Source organism: Citrus sinensis, chromosome 3 (genome assembly GCF_022201045.2).
Source record: "Citrus sinensis cultivar Valencia sweet orange chromosome 3, DVS_A1.0, whole genome shotgun sequence".
Lineage (NCBI taxonomy): Eukaryota > Viridiplantae > Streptophyta > Magnoliopsida > Sapindales > Rutaceae > Citrus > Citrus sinensis.
This window is the reverse complement of record NC_068558.1, coordinates 7,307,685-7,323,491: the sequence shown is the minus strand read 5'-3', so window position 1 is coordinate 7,323,491 and position 15,807 is coordinate 7,307,685. Positions and strand designations below refer to the sequence as shown.

At 38.3% G+C, this 15,807-nt stretch overlaps 3 protein-coding genes and 1 pseudogene across 3 annotated transcripts; 3 read left to right on the top strand and 1 right to left on the bottom strand.

Annotated features, from left to right (window-relative positions):
• Nucleotides 1–2,083: 2,083 nt before the first annotated feature.
• Nucleotides 2,084–2,650, bottom strand: LOC107176795 (probable calcium-binding protein CML47). The gene has a single exon (XM_015529754.2). The coding sequence runs from the start codon at nt 2,648–2,650 to the stop codon at nt 2,084–2,086; it is 567 nt and encodes a 188-aa protein (XP_015385240.2).
• A 3,753-nt stretch (nt 2,651–6,403) lies between these two features.
• On the top strand, nt 6,404–9,402 carry LOC102630238 (uncharacterized). The gene is made up of 4 exons (XM_006477402.4): nt 6,404–6,842; nt 8,414–8,452; nt 8,989–9,073; nt 9,171–9,402. Exons 1-4 carry the CDS (start codon nt 6,474–6,476, stop codon nt 9,251–9,253), a joined length of 576 nt encoding a protein of 191 aa, XP_006477465.2. The 5' UTR covers nt 6,404–6,473; the 3' UTR covers nt 9,254–9,402.
• A 241-nt stretch (nt 9,403–9,643) lies between these two features.
• LOC102629944 (pre-mRNA-splicing factor ATP-dependent RNA helicase DEAH1-like) lies at nt 9,644–12,410 on the top strand (annotated as a pseudogene).
• Nucleotides 12,411–13,968: 1,558 nt separating this feature from the next.
• LOC127901421 (uncharacterized) lies at nt 13,969–15,156 on the top strand. Its single transcript, XM_052438697.1, has 2 exons — nt 13,969–14,548; nt 14,903–15,156. Exons 1-2 carry the CDS (start codon nt 13,969–13,971, stop codon nt 15,154–15,156), a joined length of 834 nt encoding a protein of 277 aa, XP_052294657.1.
• The last annotated feature ends 651 nt before the right edge of the window (nt 15,157–15,807 follow it).

Below are 15,807 nucleotides of genomic sequence, written 5' to 3'. Positions count from 1 at the left end.
CCCTTCTAAGTTTACTTCTCTATTATGTAGCACATTTCCCATTAAGCATCCGGCAACAATTTTTTCTCCCTTCAGCTTCATATTTCCTCTGAAGGTCACTTTTCCCCTTGTTTCTCCATTCAAAGAGATTCCTTTACATCTTCGGATCAACTCTTCTGTATCCATTTTTTGGCTTCCGCAGCTAGGAGCGGAAAAGGCCTCTCACCCAGGCTAAACAGAGCTCCTAAGTTGAGGTTGACTGAAAGACTTTGCTATTTCAGAGACTTTTGAAGAAAACCCATAGAGCAGAAAAAACAGCTCCCTGAGATTGAACTTGAGAAAGGGCAGCAAAATAAAGATAAATGTTAATAAAAACAAGAAATTTGAAGATAAGAAACCCAACTTTATGCGGGTGACAACAAGAGCCACGAGGGCTCACTTTTTAACACCCATTTTGTTCTTCAGAGAAGAAAGAGGGAGAGATGAATCGCAGCGAAATTTTACATCAACTCTGATACACATCTCGTTTTTATCACATAAAAAAGGAAATAGTTTGTTTCTGCTTTATTCACAGCTGTTTGTGTGAGTTATTTTCCTAATAAAAATTAAGCTTAGAACGAGATTGTATTGTCTATAAGACTGCTGATCTACCTTAACAATACTCGTTTACCTCTATTTATTAATAATATTGACTATTATGAGTACCAAAGTGTTGTATGCGATGAGATTTAAGTTAAAATTTAAATATTAAGTTCTTGGTATTTCTTAGACAATTTCATATTTAATTTTCAGGCATGATGTTTTTAATTAAAGTACAATTTTATTTATGTTAACGTTGTAACAATATGAAATTGTTTATTTATGTGATAAGATTATATCTGACGTGCCATTGCTACACCGTCTAAGATTAGAACGATTTTGCTTGTTTTTATCTTTTCCTTTGTTAATTCTCTCAGAGCATTTAAAAGTAGGTTCTGGCTAAGTTACGTTAAATGTAACTTACGCCAGACACAGCAACAATGTACAGTGATCGGACCCACAATTATTGATGTGCCTGACGTAAGTTACGTTTAACGTAACTTAGCCGGCTCCTTAAAAGTAATAACAAAATTCGACTCCCAAATACGCGTCTTTAATTTATTCGGATTGTCCAGAAAACGGGGAACAATGTGAACAGCTTGAAGTAAATTGCAACTCCCTATCTTCTACTGTGCTAATGGATTATTATAATAATAGTCGTAACTTTTGTAGAAAAATGTCATCAAATAATCAAATAATTATCTACTTTTTCAAGTGATTTAGTTACAAATAATTCCTCTTTGTAACACTTCCAAGGAGAAACGATATATTAAAATAAAGTTATTGTCCACTCTTGTTTTCAATATTATTGTTGCATTCTTTGGTAACTAGTTTAGGTTTGGCAGTTTTTCTAACATTTAACTCTCCGGAGTAAACTTATTTGGATCTAAAAATACTAAACGTCAAGAAAATTGAGAGAAAATTAAGAGAAGAAAAAATTTACTAAGAGAAGAGAGAGAGAGAGAAAGTTGAGAAAATAGTGAGAGGAAAAAAAAAGGTATCGTGTCCGTTTCTCTCAGTTTTTTCTCATTTTTCTAGCCATCTAGCGACACTCTTTGGATTTCGTCAATCTTTATTACATTCACAATTTTATATGAGAGGACCAATAAAAGAAGATAAGCATCCTCTCTTTTTTACTTTTTCTTTTTTCTCTTTTTTTCCCTTCTACTATTGTCTTGTTAAAGGAATGAGCAAACAATATATCACTAATTATTAATTACTTGATATATGTTAAGTGTGTGTTGGCGTAATTTTTCTATCACTAATATGATAGTATACACCACATATTAAATAACGACGCATCATATGATGCAAAGTATGTACTCGTAAGATTACTCATAAAAAAATCTCAAAAAAAAAAATTACTCATAAAAAGAAAAAAAAATTGTTTTTAATTATATTGCAATTCCGGTAGTAATTTGCGGTTTGGAAGTACATGGAAACCATAATAGTAGTAAACGCATGATATTATAAATATGATATGCCAAATTGAGAAGATACTAATTAACGTTAACAAATTAATTAGTTAGGAGGAGAAACTTCGATCCAAAAGTTTGACGAATTCACAAAAATCTATCCGCCCATCTTTGTCATCATCAAATGAGGTAATCATGTTTGTGCATTCAGCTTCTGACGCTTCTGCTAGACTTAACCCACAAAGAACATTCCTCAGCTCGGATGCATCAATGAACCCATCTTCGTTCTTATCGAACAGGGCAAACGCTGCTTTCACTTCCTCCAGGCTCGGCTCCCCTTCCTCGAACAGCCCATCAATCTTCTCTTCCAGCCCCGCCAGTTCCTCCATCGTCATTCTCACTTCTTCAACCGTCATCATCTTCTCCCTCCCTGAATCTTCTGCATTGATGGCCGACTCTGCAGCTTCGGGTTCCTTATTTACAATATTTTTGTCAGCACAAAGTTGTATCTTCTTTATATTAGAAAATATGCCACTGAAGACTCGAAAGACACAATGGAAACTCGAGGAGATGTCTCGGAGAATAATGAGACAGTTAAGAATGATCAAGACTAACAGAATTTCAACGGGAGAAAAGTGGCTGCAGGCTGGTATGCTATCAAGATTCGTAATCTCCATATCAAGAAGTGGAAAAGGATGGATCGAGAAATGTTATACTACAATTGGCAAATGGCAAACAGGCAAAGGCAAAGAATTGAAATATAACTTACTCAGACGCGAAGTGGTTGCATGCATGCATCTGTCCTTTATATTGAAGAGTTGACTAAGGGTCAAGTCTGAAGGAAAAGAAGGTGAAAAAGAGCAATGCAAAATTAGCCAAATACAGGGTCGGTCGGTCTTCCTTCATTGCAACTTCCTTTACCCATTTCACATGGCAGTTGAATGGGGCAACCCCTTTAAAATGGGGTAACCCTTTTAAAAGTCCTGGTAAGTATGCTGGATGTTTCCTTGATGTTCCAATTTCATAGCACGAATAAAATGGTGAATCTAAGATTTGATAATAATGTGAAATATTCATTTAAATATGCTATCAATATGATGAGTCGTCGTCGGGCCAATTTCCACAAACAGCTTGTGAATTTACATCATTGTATATACAGGGACCTTTAGACTTTGGAGTGGTTGACGGAATTAATATTTAACTACGTATGGTGGTAACGCATCATCGCGTGACGCAAGAGACAAATTAGAAATTGACGCAAAATGATTTAAAAGATTGATTGGGTTTACTCCTCGTCGTGTCGCCAATCGCGATGCATTTTATGAGTAGTTTTATTGTTCTCACTCGATTCTTGAACCATCGTTCGTGGACTTGCTACGAAACTCCACAGGTAGATGCAAGTGAAATTCTCATTGCCTTTTGGGAAATTAGAGGTAAAAGGGAGCCAAAGCGGTGGTAAGCATCAACGTTTTGAAAAGCTCATCGTGGGGACACCGGACATGTTTCACAAAAGAGGCATCGACGACTTACTTGTAGCAGGAGCTTTCTGTTTCACCTCCGACTTTGTTGAATTTATGGAAACAAAGAAAAAATATATATTTTGAAAATAAATTAAAGAAATAAATGATTTCTATTTAGTTTTCGTAGAGACTTTTTTTAATTTATTTTTTTAATGGTTTCATAGACACGTTTATCTCAAAAGTTATACAAGTCTTCTCTCACAAAATTCTCATTAAACAAATACTTCGTAATAATTCAAACTACTTACGAAAGTGAGAGGCTTTTAAGAGCATCACCAAAAGTCATACATTTTTTTCCTCTTTTATTTTAATTTTAATGGTTTCATAGACAAGTTAATCTCAAAAGTCATACAAGTCTTCTCTCACAAATATCCCATTAAATAAATACTTCGTAATAATTCTAAAGACCTATGAAAGTGAGAGACTTTTAAGAGCATCACCAAAGATTTTTCAAATGAGATTGAAAAATAAAAGCTAACGAATTTTTATCAGGAGAAAAAATTGTTAAGCCTGTTGAGGTGATAAGATCAACTACTCACTCAAGTTTTGTTATTTGATAGAGTAAGTGGGTCTCATTCTCTCTGACCCATTATTTTTTAAAATTTTAATTTTAATTAGGGGTGGTAAAAAAGAATTGATTAATCAAAAACTGAACCGAACCGTTCAGTTCGGTTCATTTTTTTTGACCCAAAAAACCAAATTAGTAATATAGAAAAAGTAGTAAAATCAATGGGTTCGGTTTTCGTTTAAAAAAAAAAACCGTAAAACCGAACTGAATATCAAATAAACCGAATAATAATTCGAAATCGCTAAACCTAAACCTAAAGTAAGTAAACTGTAAAGTGACTCTAATTCAGCCACTGAACTCGTGACCTTCAGGCCCTGAACTCGCCGTTGCTGCTGCTGCTGCCGCTGCTCGTCGCTGCTGCTGCTGCTGTCGCTGCTCGTCGCTGCCGCTGCTGCTGTCGCTGCTGCTGCCGCTGCTGCTGTCGCTGCGCTGCTGTTTGTCGCCGCTGGTAGCCGCTGCTGCTTGTGAGTGTTTGCTTAAACGTTTATCTTGCTATAGTAGTTCTTAAAATGGCATCAAAGTCAAGTTGTGTATATATATATATATAATATCAAACTTATTAGTCAAACCATTGATTATTGCGGGTATACACATGCAAAGATAGGACGTGCAGCAAATGTGTTGTCTCTTCTTCAGGATCGATTTTGCTGGAGCTAATCTGTATTGCTTCCCACCAACAACAACAACAACAACAACAACAACAACAACAACAACAACAACAACAACAACAACAACAACAACAACAACAACAACAACAACAACAACAACAACAACAACAACAACAACAACAACAACAACAACAACAACAACAACAAAAACAACAACAACAAAAACAAAAACAACAACAACAACAACAACAACAACAACAACAACAACAACAAAAACAACAACAACAACAACAACAAAAACAACAACAATAACAATAATAACAATAATAATAATAATAATAATAATAATAATAATAATAATAATAATAATAATAATAATAATAATAATAATAATAATAATAATAATAATAATAATAATAATAATAATAATAATAATAATAATAATAATAATAATAATAATAATAATAATAATAATAATAATAATAATAATAATAATAATAATAATAATAATAATAATAAGTGGGTTTGTTTTGAACTTTTAAAAACAAGTTATTTTCTGGGCATTAATTTTGAGACGTTGATCCTTAACCTTAACTAATCAATTTACAGATTGCTAATGCATTGCCTGATTTAATTTAATCTTTTTAATTAGCGTTGTTCCTTTGACTAATATTGAGTTTGAAATTGAAAACCATATAACCTGAGGAGTAATTGGGATTATGATTTATTTTGATTGGAACTTGTTATTTGAACATGTTATGTGTTATTGAACATTGTTTGAGACATATTTTGATTTTTTGTTTGTTAATTTTTTATGTTTGTTGTAGATTTATTAATTTAAGGTTTTAAATTTAAAAAAGCCGAAAATAGGCCCATAATCGAAATAATCGAACCGAATCGAATCGAATTATTTCAATTAATCGAGTATTTGATTATTTCGATAATTTAATTTAATCACGATTATGATTTTAAAATAATCGTAATCGAACGATTATGAAAAATATAATAAAAAACCGAACCGAACCGAACCGCGCCCACCCCTAGTTTTAATGGTTCCTAAGGCGGGGCTTACTTAAAGTTCTAATCCACTATTCTGCCAGCCAAATGATAGAGCGTAAGTAGCTGGCTGGTACCTACCAACTCAGTTTAGTAGAATAACAATAACTAGCACAAATAAACAAGTTTTTCATGGACAATACCAAAATAGAGGACAATTTTTTTATGGGATGAGCGTACCACATCAACCAAAACCAAATCGCTGATGGGGTATGCTGCCCACTTAACAAGCAGGTTTTGTCTATTTCAAGTCCATACACTCAATGAGTATAAAGATTTTTTAAAAAAAAATATTAATCTAGATTATAATTTGTATTTATTAATATATATATATATATTTGAAACGATCGAATTTAAAAATTATCGTATTCTTTCTTTTTAATGTAAATGGAGGCACATCAACAAGGATCAAACTTAGTCTTCTATATCCTTAGAAGTTTTTATCTCACCACCATTGGCTCTAGGTATTGCCCCCATAATTAGTAGACTTCCAATTATAATATATATAATATATCAATATAAAATTTTTTGTTATGGATAATATGTATTAATTTTGATCAGTAGCTAAATAAAATAAAATTTAGATAATTACAAATTTCATTTGAATTAATCAGAATAAATAAAACAATTGCATTGAAAAATAATAATAAAAGTAAAATCTAACGATAAATAAAATTCAGTTTAAAGAGTTTATCCGCCATACAAATTCTCAATCTCAACAATCGGCAAACCATTACTATCTTCAGAAATGAGACCAAACGGAGAGCCAAAACGAAGAAAATCAACAGCAACGCGGGCTTCTTCTCCTTCTCCGTCGAGAAGAAGAGGCGAAACAACAGTTCGCTCAGCGACTCTTCTCGACAATGAACTGGCGACGGAAGAAGAAATTTCAACTCTCTTTACGGACCTTCGAATATCATCTGCGGATTCAACCGCAAATCCTCGGGGTTTCCCGTACAGCGTGAAGCAGCAGTGCTGGGAAAAGGCGGAGAAGGTGAGAGGACGAGACCCAGATCGTTGGCGGAAAGACGCGCTCGGTAACGTTGTCTTTAGGAAGCTTGTTGGCTGCCCTGGTTGCTTGTGCCATGATTATGACCACATTCTGCCTTACTCCAAGGTCACTTCTTCTTTTTCCTTTTTTTCTTTTTTCAGTTTTTATGATGTGGGTGTTGTTATATTTGGGGATGAACTGGGTTTGGTTTTGTTTTGTTTATTGTGCAAAATTTTGATCAATTTGCTTGTTTTGTCTGCTTCCATTTTGCAAATAAAGGTGCTACTTTTAGTTAATATTTTTTTTTTTCCGTAGGTACATGGTTGTGAATGCGTTTATGTTGGTCCCTTAGGATAGATTTAAGTTCACTTAGATGTTAAACTTAATGATTGAGGGGGTTTAGTAAGTTTTGAGTTAAATATGAGTTGAGTGATTGATCTTTGTATGTCCTACAGTTTCAAGTCGAGGAAACTGATGATGTACGAATGTGTGCCAATATGATGCTACGAATTAAGTGTATGTCAATTCTGGAAATGTGCATATGCAGCAGTAGGAATTTATTTCCTATTCTGATCATCTTGCTTGCACTGGACGATGAACTGTTATCAGGGGCTTTTCTGCTTTCTAACTCTAGGGATTTTTTTGAAATGCTTGTATTCTTGTTTTTTGGTTGCATCAGATATTCCTTTGGGTATATTCTTTTCACTGTGAAGATTTTAGCTGTGGGATGGAAACAGTGGGAGTCCTGTGATAATAGAGGGGGAGTGCACAAACTAACTATCTTTCTTTATGAAATTAAGCTAGTAGTAGACTGAGGAATGTATTGCATGAGTGCATATGAAGCGATGAAAACAATGTTAGATGATTGAACTGATAGTGCGTGTCACAGTTGTATGTGAAGAGTAATCATGAAATAGAATTGCTAAGCCTTTTTTTAAATTGAATTTACTCTTTAGCCTTAGGATAGATTGTTTCAATTCCAAAAAAAAAAAAAAAAAAAACAAAGATTGGAAATGCACTTTTCAGTTAATCAACGAACTTCTGTTTGAAGCCTAAAATTTTGTGTTTTGAGGCCTAGAGAAGATGTAGGGTGTTGCTATTCCTTTGGGAGAGGAATTGTTGCTAGGGAACCCTTCAAAGAAAGATTGTGCTGAACATGTATATTGAACTTTTATCTCCTACTATCTTATCGAGTTCCATATTTATAAACTAAATTGTGCCAATTTCATGTTTTCCTACATTCACTCTCAGTTGTAGTAGTAATAGTTACTCTTTTTACGCATGCGTGTTCCCAGTTCTTTGTTTGATAAATTTGGTTTCTTATTGTTATTTGATTTTTAGCAATATAAACTTAGATGTCAATCCAAGGAAATGATCTGATGAACTGAATTTTTTGTTTGTCGTTTGTTTTTGGGGCAGATACTGATAGTAGTCTTTTGTAGAGTCACTACATTATTCATTTCTAGAATTTAATTTGGATTGTTTGTTTGATTATAATTTTTTGGCGGATTACAGGAGATGCTTGTCTTCCCTCTGTGAAAATTTTCTCCTTGAATACCAACTACATTGTCTTTTCTATTTTTATCCCCATATATTTTGTGTCTGTATTTGTCTTGTGATAGTAGATATCTTACGCTTCTTTGCTTCTGTCTACTAATGCTGCCATGGACTTAAACTTTTGCATTACTGAATTTCAGGGGGGAAAAAGCACGCTGGAAAACTGTCAGGTTCTACAGGTGTGAGCTCTGTTTCCTCCTGTATTTTCGATATCATTCATTTTTTTTCTCTTGTATGTTATCATCTACCTTTCTGTTCCAATTCCTATTATCTATTAAAAGTTGACTGTCCATCCATAAAAAATTTGCCTTCAGCACATGCAGGGCTCTATAGTTTGTGGTCACTTTGTACTTGCCTAAAATACTCTGAAGTTGCTTCTCTAATTATTCCACCAGGAGAAATGTTTAAATTATCATCTCCTCTCCCCTTTCCACTAATCTAAAATTTGAACTGTATCAAGATTTATTTTCTGACCGGTGTATCCTCATATGAGCAACTCAGTCTTTCAATTCTTTCCAGGTTTACTGTATTGCTATAGATAATTCAATTTACAGAATTCTTGCTCTGTTATCAAATAATTAACTGATGGACTGTAACTTATTTGTATCAAAGTGAGATTTGAACTTGGGAATTGTTTAAATTTTCTTGACATTGTAGACCTCATGTTAGTGAAAAAAAAAAGATGGTTAATTGACTTTTGTCTCATTTCTTACAGGCAACAGTAAATAGATCAAAGGGAAATAGGACTGAACTATCCAGATCTGATCTGATTCAAAAGAGTTCCTATTGTCGGGTTTCAGGTACTTCAAGCCTTAAAATATACAGCATGGAGTCCTTAAAGAAAATCTAACACTCTAAAAAGTGTCTAACTCGCTCAATTGTTTTTCCTAAATTCAGGTCGCGACCTGGACCTTCTCGAACTGTCAGCCTATGGCAATGTCCGTCGTGGACAAGATTCTGGAGGATGTAGAATTCAATGACTATTACCAATTTTACATGTAGCTACTCTTAAAATTTATTTTAAGATGGTCAGTTGATTGTTGTTATCCAGCTCACTGGTTAACAACTCCTGTATTCTTCACCCAATGTAATTTTGTTGCTCAAAGCAGTGCTTTACGGATTATATTTAGTGGGTGCTTTCTTGTGGGGTAAAGAAGTGCTTTTGCCGTTATATTGAGTGGTCCTTTCTTGTTGAGGAAGGAAGTGCTTTTGCCGTTATATTTGGTGCTCCTTTCTTGTAGATGAAGGAAGTGCTTTACCTATTAAATTTATTGGGTACTTTCTTGCGGAGGAAGGAAGTGCTTCTAATGAGAATTTGTTGTTAATTGGGAAACCAAAAAAAAAAAAAATCGTCTGGATTTTTTTTTTCCCCTCTAATTCCTTTTTACTTTTACTAGATGAAGTTTTCCAGACACAAATATAACACTTAGTATCAAATTAAGAATCCTTCCCAATTGTTTTCCCAAGTTGAATCGGTTTACCTAGTTGATTTTTGTTTCTAACAAACCATTACTTACAACTATTTGAGGTGCCTGTTATTGGTTTCATTTTCATTTTTTTTCCCTTGTTTCTTTCTTTGCCCGCGTCTTCTGGCTTTTCTTCAGTTGTTTGCTTCAGTGCTTTTATTTGGCTGCCGTCACCAATAAGAGCAAAAGATAATGGAGGGCATCAGAAGACGTTCAAGACAAGTATATTTAGAGAAAAGGAAACCAAAGAAACTGGAGGAAATAAGAGATTATATAGAAGATGAGCAATTTTTACTTGACGGTATTAAGGTTACTGAAGCTGAAACTCGGGCATTTAGGTATAAGAAGAGGATCTATGAACTTGTTAACAAGCCTCCAATAGAAATTGATAACTTGATTGAGTACAGGATGCCTGAGGCATATGATGAGAAAGGTTGCGTGAGTCAGAAGAAAAGATTTGCAGTAAACACGCAGCCGTCTAGCAATCAAACTTGTGATGAGAGAATGAGCCAAGTGACATGGGAGGAGAGTCGCCTGAGAAATGCAACGTGGGAGTATGGTTCTAAAAATAAAAGGCAAAGATCACATGATTACAAGTTTGTGTTTGAGGATCCCCACCGGCAGCTTGACTTCATCAAGACATCTATTATCAACGGGGACAAGGTTGATGATTCTCCCAGAAAGTTACCTGGCGGGTATAGGGACAAACCAATTTTGAAGATGCTTCAAAAGGAGAGGAAAACTTTGCCAATCTATAATTATCGGGAGCAAGTGCTTCGAGCTGTTCAGGAGAATCAGGTCGTTGTTATAGTTGGAGAGACAGGTTCAGGGAAGACTACAGAGATACCCCAGTATCTTCATGAGGCTGGTTACACCAAGCATGGGAAGGTTGGTTGCACACAGCCGAGATGAGTTGCTGCAATAAGTGTTGCTGCTAGGGTTTCTAGAGAAATGGGTGTCAAACTTGGGCATGAGGTTGGTTACTCCATCCGTTTTGAGGATTGCACATCAGAAAAGACAGTTCTTAAGTATATGACCGATGGAATGGTGTTGCGTGAGATGCTATCTGATCCGAAGCTTGAAAGTTATAGTGTGCTGATGGTGGATGAGGCACATGAAAGAACTTTGTCAACAGATATTTTACTAGGAATATTTAAGGATTTGGTTAGGTTAAGGTCTGATCTTAAGTTGCTTATCTCAAGTGCAACTCTTGATGCAGAGAAGTTCAGTGCTTATTTTAATTTTGCTCCCATTCTCAGAGTTCCTGGAAGGAGGTATCCTGTTGAAATTCATTACACAAAAGCTCCGGAGTCAAATTATATAGATGCAGCAATTGTAACCACACTGGAAATCCATGCAACACAAGCATCCGGGGACATTTTGGTTTTTCTCACAGGCCAGGAGGAGATTGAAACTGTTGAGGAAATATTGAAAGAAAGAATCAGGAAACTGGGGACAAAAATAGGCGAGTTGATTGTCTGTCCTGTATATGCAAACCTGCCAACTGAGCTTCAGGCTAAGATATTTGTGCCAACTCCTGACGGGGCTCGAAAAGTTGTTCTTGCCACTAATATTGCTGAAACTTCATTGACAATAGACGGGATTAAGTATGTTGTAGATTCAGGGTATTCCAAGATGAAATGGTACAATCCAAAGACTGGAATGGAGTCTTTGCTTGTCTATCCTATCTCGAAAGCTTCAGCCATGCAGCGTGCTGGAAGGTCTGGACGAACAGGTCCGGGAAAATGTTTTCGGTTGTACACTATCAACAGTTATCAAGAGGACATGGAGGACAATACAGTACCAGAAATTCAACGAACTAATCTCGCAAATGTTATTCTAATTCTGAAAAACCTAGGAATTGATGACCTGTTGAATTTTGATTTTCTAGACTCCCCACCACAGGAATTATTACGCAAAGCTCTTGAACTGCTGTATGCTCTCGGTGCATTAAACCAAGTTGGTGAGTTAACTAAGGTTGGTAGGCAGATGGCAGAGTTCCCACTAGATCCTATGCTGTCCAAAATGATAGTTGCTTCTGATAAGTTCAAGTGTTCAAATGAAATCATAACAATTGCTGCTTTGCTTTCGGTTGGAAATTCAGTCTTCTACCGTCCAAAGAACAAAAAATTTCTGGCAGACAATGCACGAATGAACTTCTACCAGGGAGATGCGGGCGATCACATTGCTCTGCTAAATGTCTACAATTGCTGGAAGGAAAATGATTACTCGAAGCAATGGTGTTATGATAATTTTATTCAATTCAGGAGTATGAAACATGCCAGAGACATTCGAGATCAGCTAACATGCCTAGTTGAGAGGGTTGGTATTGAATTAACATCCAGTCTCTGCAATTTAGAAGCAATGAAGAAGGCCATAATATCTGGTTTTTTCCTTCACAGCCAGGCTGCAGAAAAATGGATCATACTGGACAGTAAAACATCCACAGAAAGTTCATGTACATCCGAGTTCAGGGTTAGCACAGGTTCCTAAAAGATGGGTAATTTACCATGAATTAGTTCTAACAACTAAGGAGTACATGAGACAGGTAACCGAACTAAAGCCAGAGTGGCTGTTCGAAATAGCCCCCCACTATTACATGCTGAAAGATGTTGAAGATCTGCGCAAGAAAATGCCACGAGTTGCAGGACGTCCATGGTTGAAGACTTGAAGTGGCAATAAGTTGTAGATATCTGGAAAAGAAAATGAGATTGTTGATGGTGGTTGGAAGTAAAAGCCGGGTGGATACTAGAAATTTGATTTGACCGACAAAAGAACAGAATTCTTATAAAGGTAATTTGCCACACCTACTTTTATTGATAATAGGTTGATTAGAAGGATAATGTGAACTTTTATGTAATGCTGAGCTACTGTCTTAGCAAAATCTCTACTCTAATGAAATTTTTTTCATCAATTGATTGCAGTAAAAGTGCCTCATATTTATACTACCTTCAAAGTTTCAGTGGCTGGTAGTACCAGAAGAAAAGATCTTGATAGTTCGTTGCTGCAGCATCTACCGTTCCTTGAGTATTACCAAACCTGATTGTGTGAACATTCTGGATTTGTTTGTCCACCAACCCACATTTGCTTGTGTTGATGCGAGATTCTGGTTGTCCTCGTTCTACGACCAGGGTCTCTGCTCGATCAACTTCACCACGACCAGGATCTCTCCTCGTAAAGCTTCTTCTCCAAAGGTTCCTGCGCACACAGACAGGTCAGAGTACGCCGGTTGTTTTCCCGGCGCAAACCCTCCGACGCTCAAGTCAGAAATAGGGGTTCTGGGAATGTTTGCCACGAATCTTATGGCTTCTTTTTAATCTCCGTTCTCGGAACTTTCTTTTCTTAGTTCTAATAGCAAAAAATCTCAAAATTGCTAACCCTTTTACCTTCGTTGGCTACCTTTTTATAGGCTTCCTCTGAGTCCCGGTCTTCCGCAGTTTACGCCCGTTGTTCTCCCCACGCTCAGATGTGGATGTCCCATTATCGTCATGATGGGCGAATGGAGATGGACCTCGTGCCTTGATTCTCGGATAGGAAGGCACGTCTCGCCAACTGCCGTTGACCGGGTCTCCTCGCCTCGAACCCTAGCGGGAGTGACCCTATGCCTCTAGCAAGGGTTCGGCCTCGCGAATGGCATATTCGTGGACGAGCAGAATATTCCTGCTCCTGTTCCCTTGCTACCTGGCTCTTACAGGAGACACCTGCTCGCAGAATTCTGCCACCAAACATCTGCTCATCATGTCTGGTCTCACCGAAGTATTTCCCTCAAACACCGGTCCTCCAGTTTCTGGTGTTGGGTAATGTAATGGACCAACAGTAGAAACTCAGTGGTTCTTGGTCGCGTGGGACTGGAAAAGGCTGCCAAGAGTCGTGTCGCATTTAATTGCGGATGAAGTGATGTGGCGGGAATCAGCCCCTCTATTTGAATTTCAAATCTACGGTTGCAAGATTCTCGGGATATGTGTCATTAAATGCTGGCAATCCAAAAATTTGCTCCTCAGTAAGAAAACCCAAAGTCCTTAGACGCGAACTCGTCATTTTCTCCCTTCTTGTCTCTCCGGCGAATGAACCTCGACATTGAAGCTTTCATCCTCGCCTCTCTCTAACCGAGTCCCTGCCTCAGGTATTTCTTCTATTTTCTCGGTCTTAGTTAGTTGTAGATAATTTCTTTTCTCTCTGCTTTGCTTGAGGTTGTAGTTGGCGGTGGTGTTTTGGTTAGAACTTAGGATATGTCGAAGGGTAAGGAGAAAGTCGTTGAGATTGGTGACGACGAACTAGGTTTCTTACCTAGTCTGCTTGCTGATTCTGCTTTTGACCCCTGGGTCCCCTTAGAACCCACTAGGTCTAGTGTCGGGACTAGCGCTAGGAGGATGTCCCCCCAAACGACCTCCACGAGCGGAAGTAGTAGTGAAGAGGGACCTTCTGGCTCGGAAGACACCTTAAGTGAGGATCAAGGAGGTGATTCTGGTGAAGGATCTTCACCAGGAGCGCCGCGACCAGAGGGGCGTAGTACAGTAGGAGGTAGAGCCTCGTCGCGGGATTACGCTATTGATTACATGACCTGCACGACCACATTCAATGAGCTGGATGACCTCCGGCTCAGGTATAGCATTCCTGGTGAAATTCCTCTCAAGATCCCAGGAAAGAATGATACACCTAGCCGGCCTCCTAGGGGATACGTTACCCTGTTTCTGGAAAGCTTTAAGTTTGGGCTAAGGTGTTCCTTACAACCCTACTTTGCCCGTATACTTAACGGGCTAAATCTGGCTACTGGTCAACTGAACCCCAACGGGTGGAGAGTGCTCTCTGGTCTGTTCATATTGTGGGACAGATGTTGCCAAAGCGAACCCACGGTTGATGAGGTGAAGCACCTGTACCAACTGAAGAGTAGCCCTAAAGATGCCGGCTGGTACTACTTCCAATCTAGTACCAAGAGCAGGAAACCCATAACTGATCTTCCAACTGGTGGTGGTGGGACTTGGAAGAGGAAATTCTTTTTTGCTGGGGGTCCTTGGGGTCAAGTTGCACAAATAGACGGGAAGGATTGTCGCGTCCCACCCCGTTTCACGGTCCCAGGTTGCCTGCTCGCTTTAGATGTCTTGTATCCATAATTGTTCTTGCTGTATTGGTTTGTCTCTAACCAAGTGTCTGTTTGTGCTGTAGTTTCTTGGGGTGTTCATTTCCCGCTCAAGCCTGACCAGCTCAAACGGGTCGAGGCCGTATTGTTTAATTCCTGCCCGAGTCGAGAGCTGTTAACCACCTACAACCTGCTCGAGTCTCGTTTGGTGCCCCCTGGCCATAAAATGGAGGACACAGTGATTGGAGCTCTCACCAGGAAACGTTCTCGGCCTCCGACAACCAAGCGGGACCAGAACAAAGATGCTCCTGCTACGAAGCGAAAGAACATCGTGCAGTAGGTTCCTCCCTTCCAGGCTCTTCCTCCTGCTCCTGCTAAAGTCGGGGAATCTAGTGGAGCAGCCACTGATCCTGCTTCCTCTTCTCCACCTGTCGCACATCGGTCTCGCTTACCTGACAGCCGAGCAGAACACTTGGTCCCCTATCTCAATGAGTTGTCTAAACTCGTGAGCAAGAAGGACCTGAAGGACTTTGACGGTTGTACCTTGGGCGAGTGGTGGAAGCCATGCAGTATAGCGCTTTCCATCTCAGCTGCATGACCACCTACTATAAGGCCAATGTTGGCCGTTACGACAGGAAGATGAAGGAGGACATTCAATCGGCGACGACCAGAGCTGACGTTGCCGAGAAGAAAGCAGTGGAGCTGAATGTTGAGAACCTCAAGCTGATAGAGCAAGAATCTCTTGCTCAAGCAAAAGCCATTACCCTCGAGGAAGAGCTGACCAAGGTCAAGGAGGATCTTCAAAGGCAGAAAGCTGCGTATGAGGCTCAGCTCGAATCTCTCCGCGATTCCCAGCGAGCTCAGGTCGAGAGTTTGGAGAAGAAGGCTAACAACCAGTACGACCAGGGGCTTCGGCATTCCTATCGTTGCATCATGGCCGTCCTCGGGAAGCAGCACCCTGACCTGAAGATGGACGACCTTGCAGTTGGTG

Coding starts and splice junctions, on each gene's coding strand:
- LOC102630238 (XM_006477402.4), top strand. CDS start 6,474: ATGAGACCAAACGGAGAGCCAAAACGAAGAAAATCAACAGCAACGCGG. Junction 6,843..8,413: donor ACATTCTGCCTTACTCCAAG/GTCACTTCTTCT, acceptor ACTGAATTTCAG/GGGGGAAAAAGCACGCTGGA. Junction 8,453..8,988: donor AAAACTGTCAGGTTCTACAG/GTGTGAGCTCTG, acceptor CATTTCTTACAG/GCAACAGTAAATAGATCAAA.
- LOC127901421 (XM_052438697.1), top strand. CDS start 13,969: ATGTCGAAGGGTAAGGAGAAAGTCGTTGAGATTGGTGACGACGAACTA. Junction 14,549..14,902: donor CGGGTGGAGAGTGCTCTCTG/GTCTGTTCATAT, acceptor TTTGTGCTGTAG/TTTCTTGGGGTGTTCATTTC.
- LOC107176795 (XM_015529754.2), bottom strand. CDS start 2,650: ATGGAGATTACGAATCTTGATAGCATACCAGCCTGCAGCCACTTTTCT.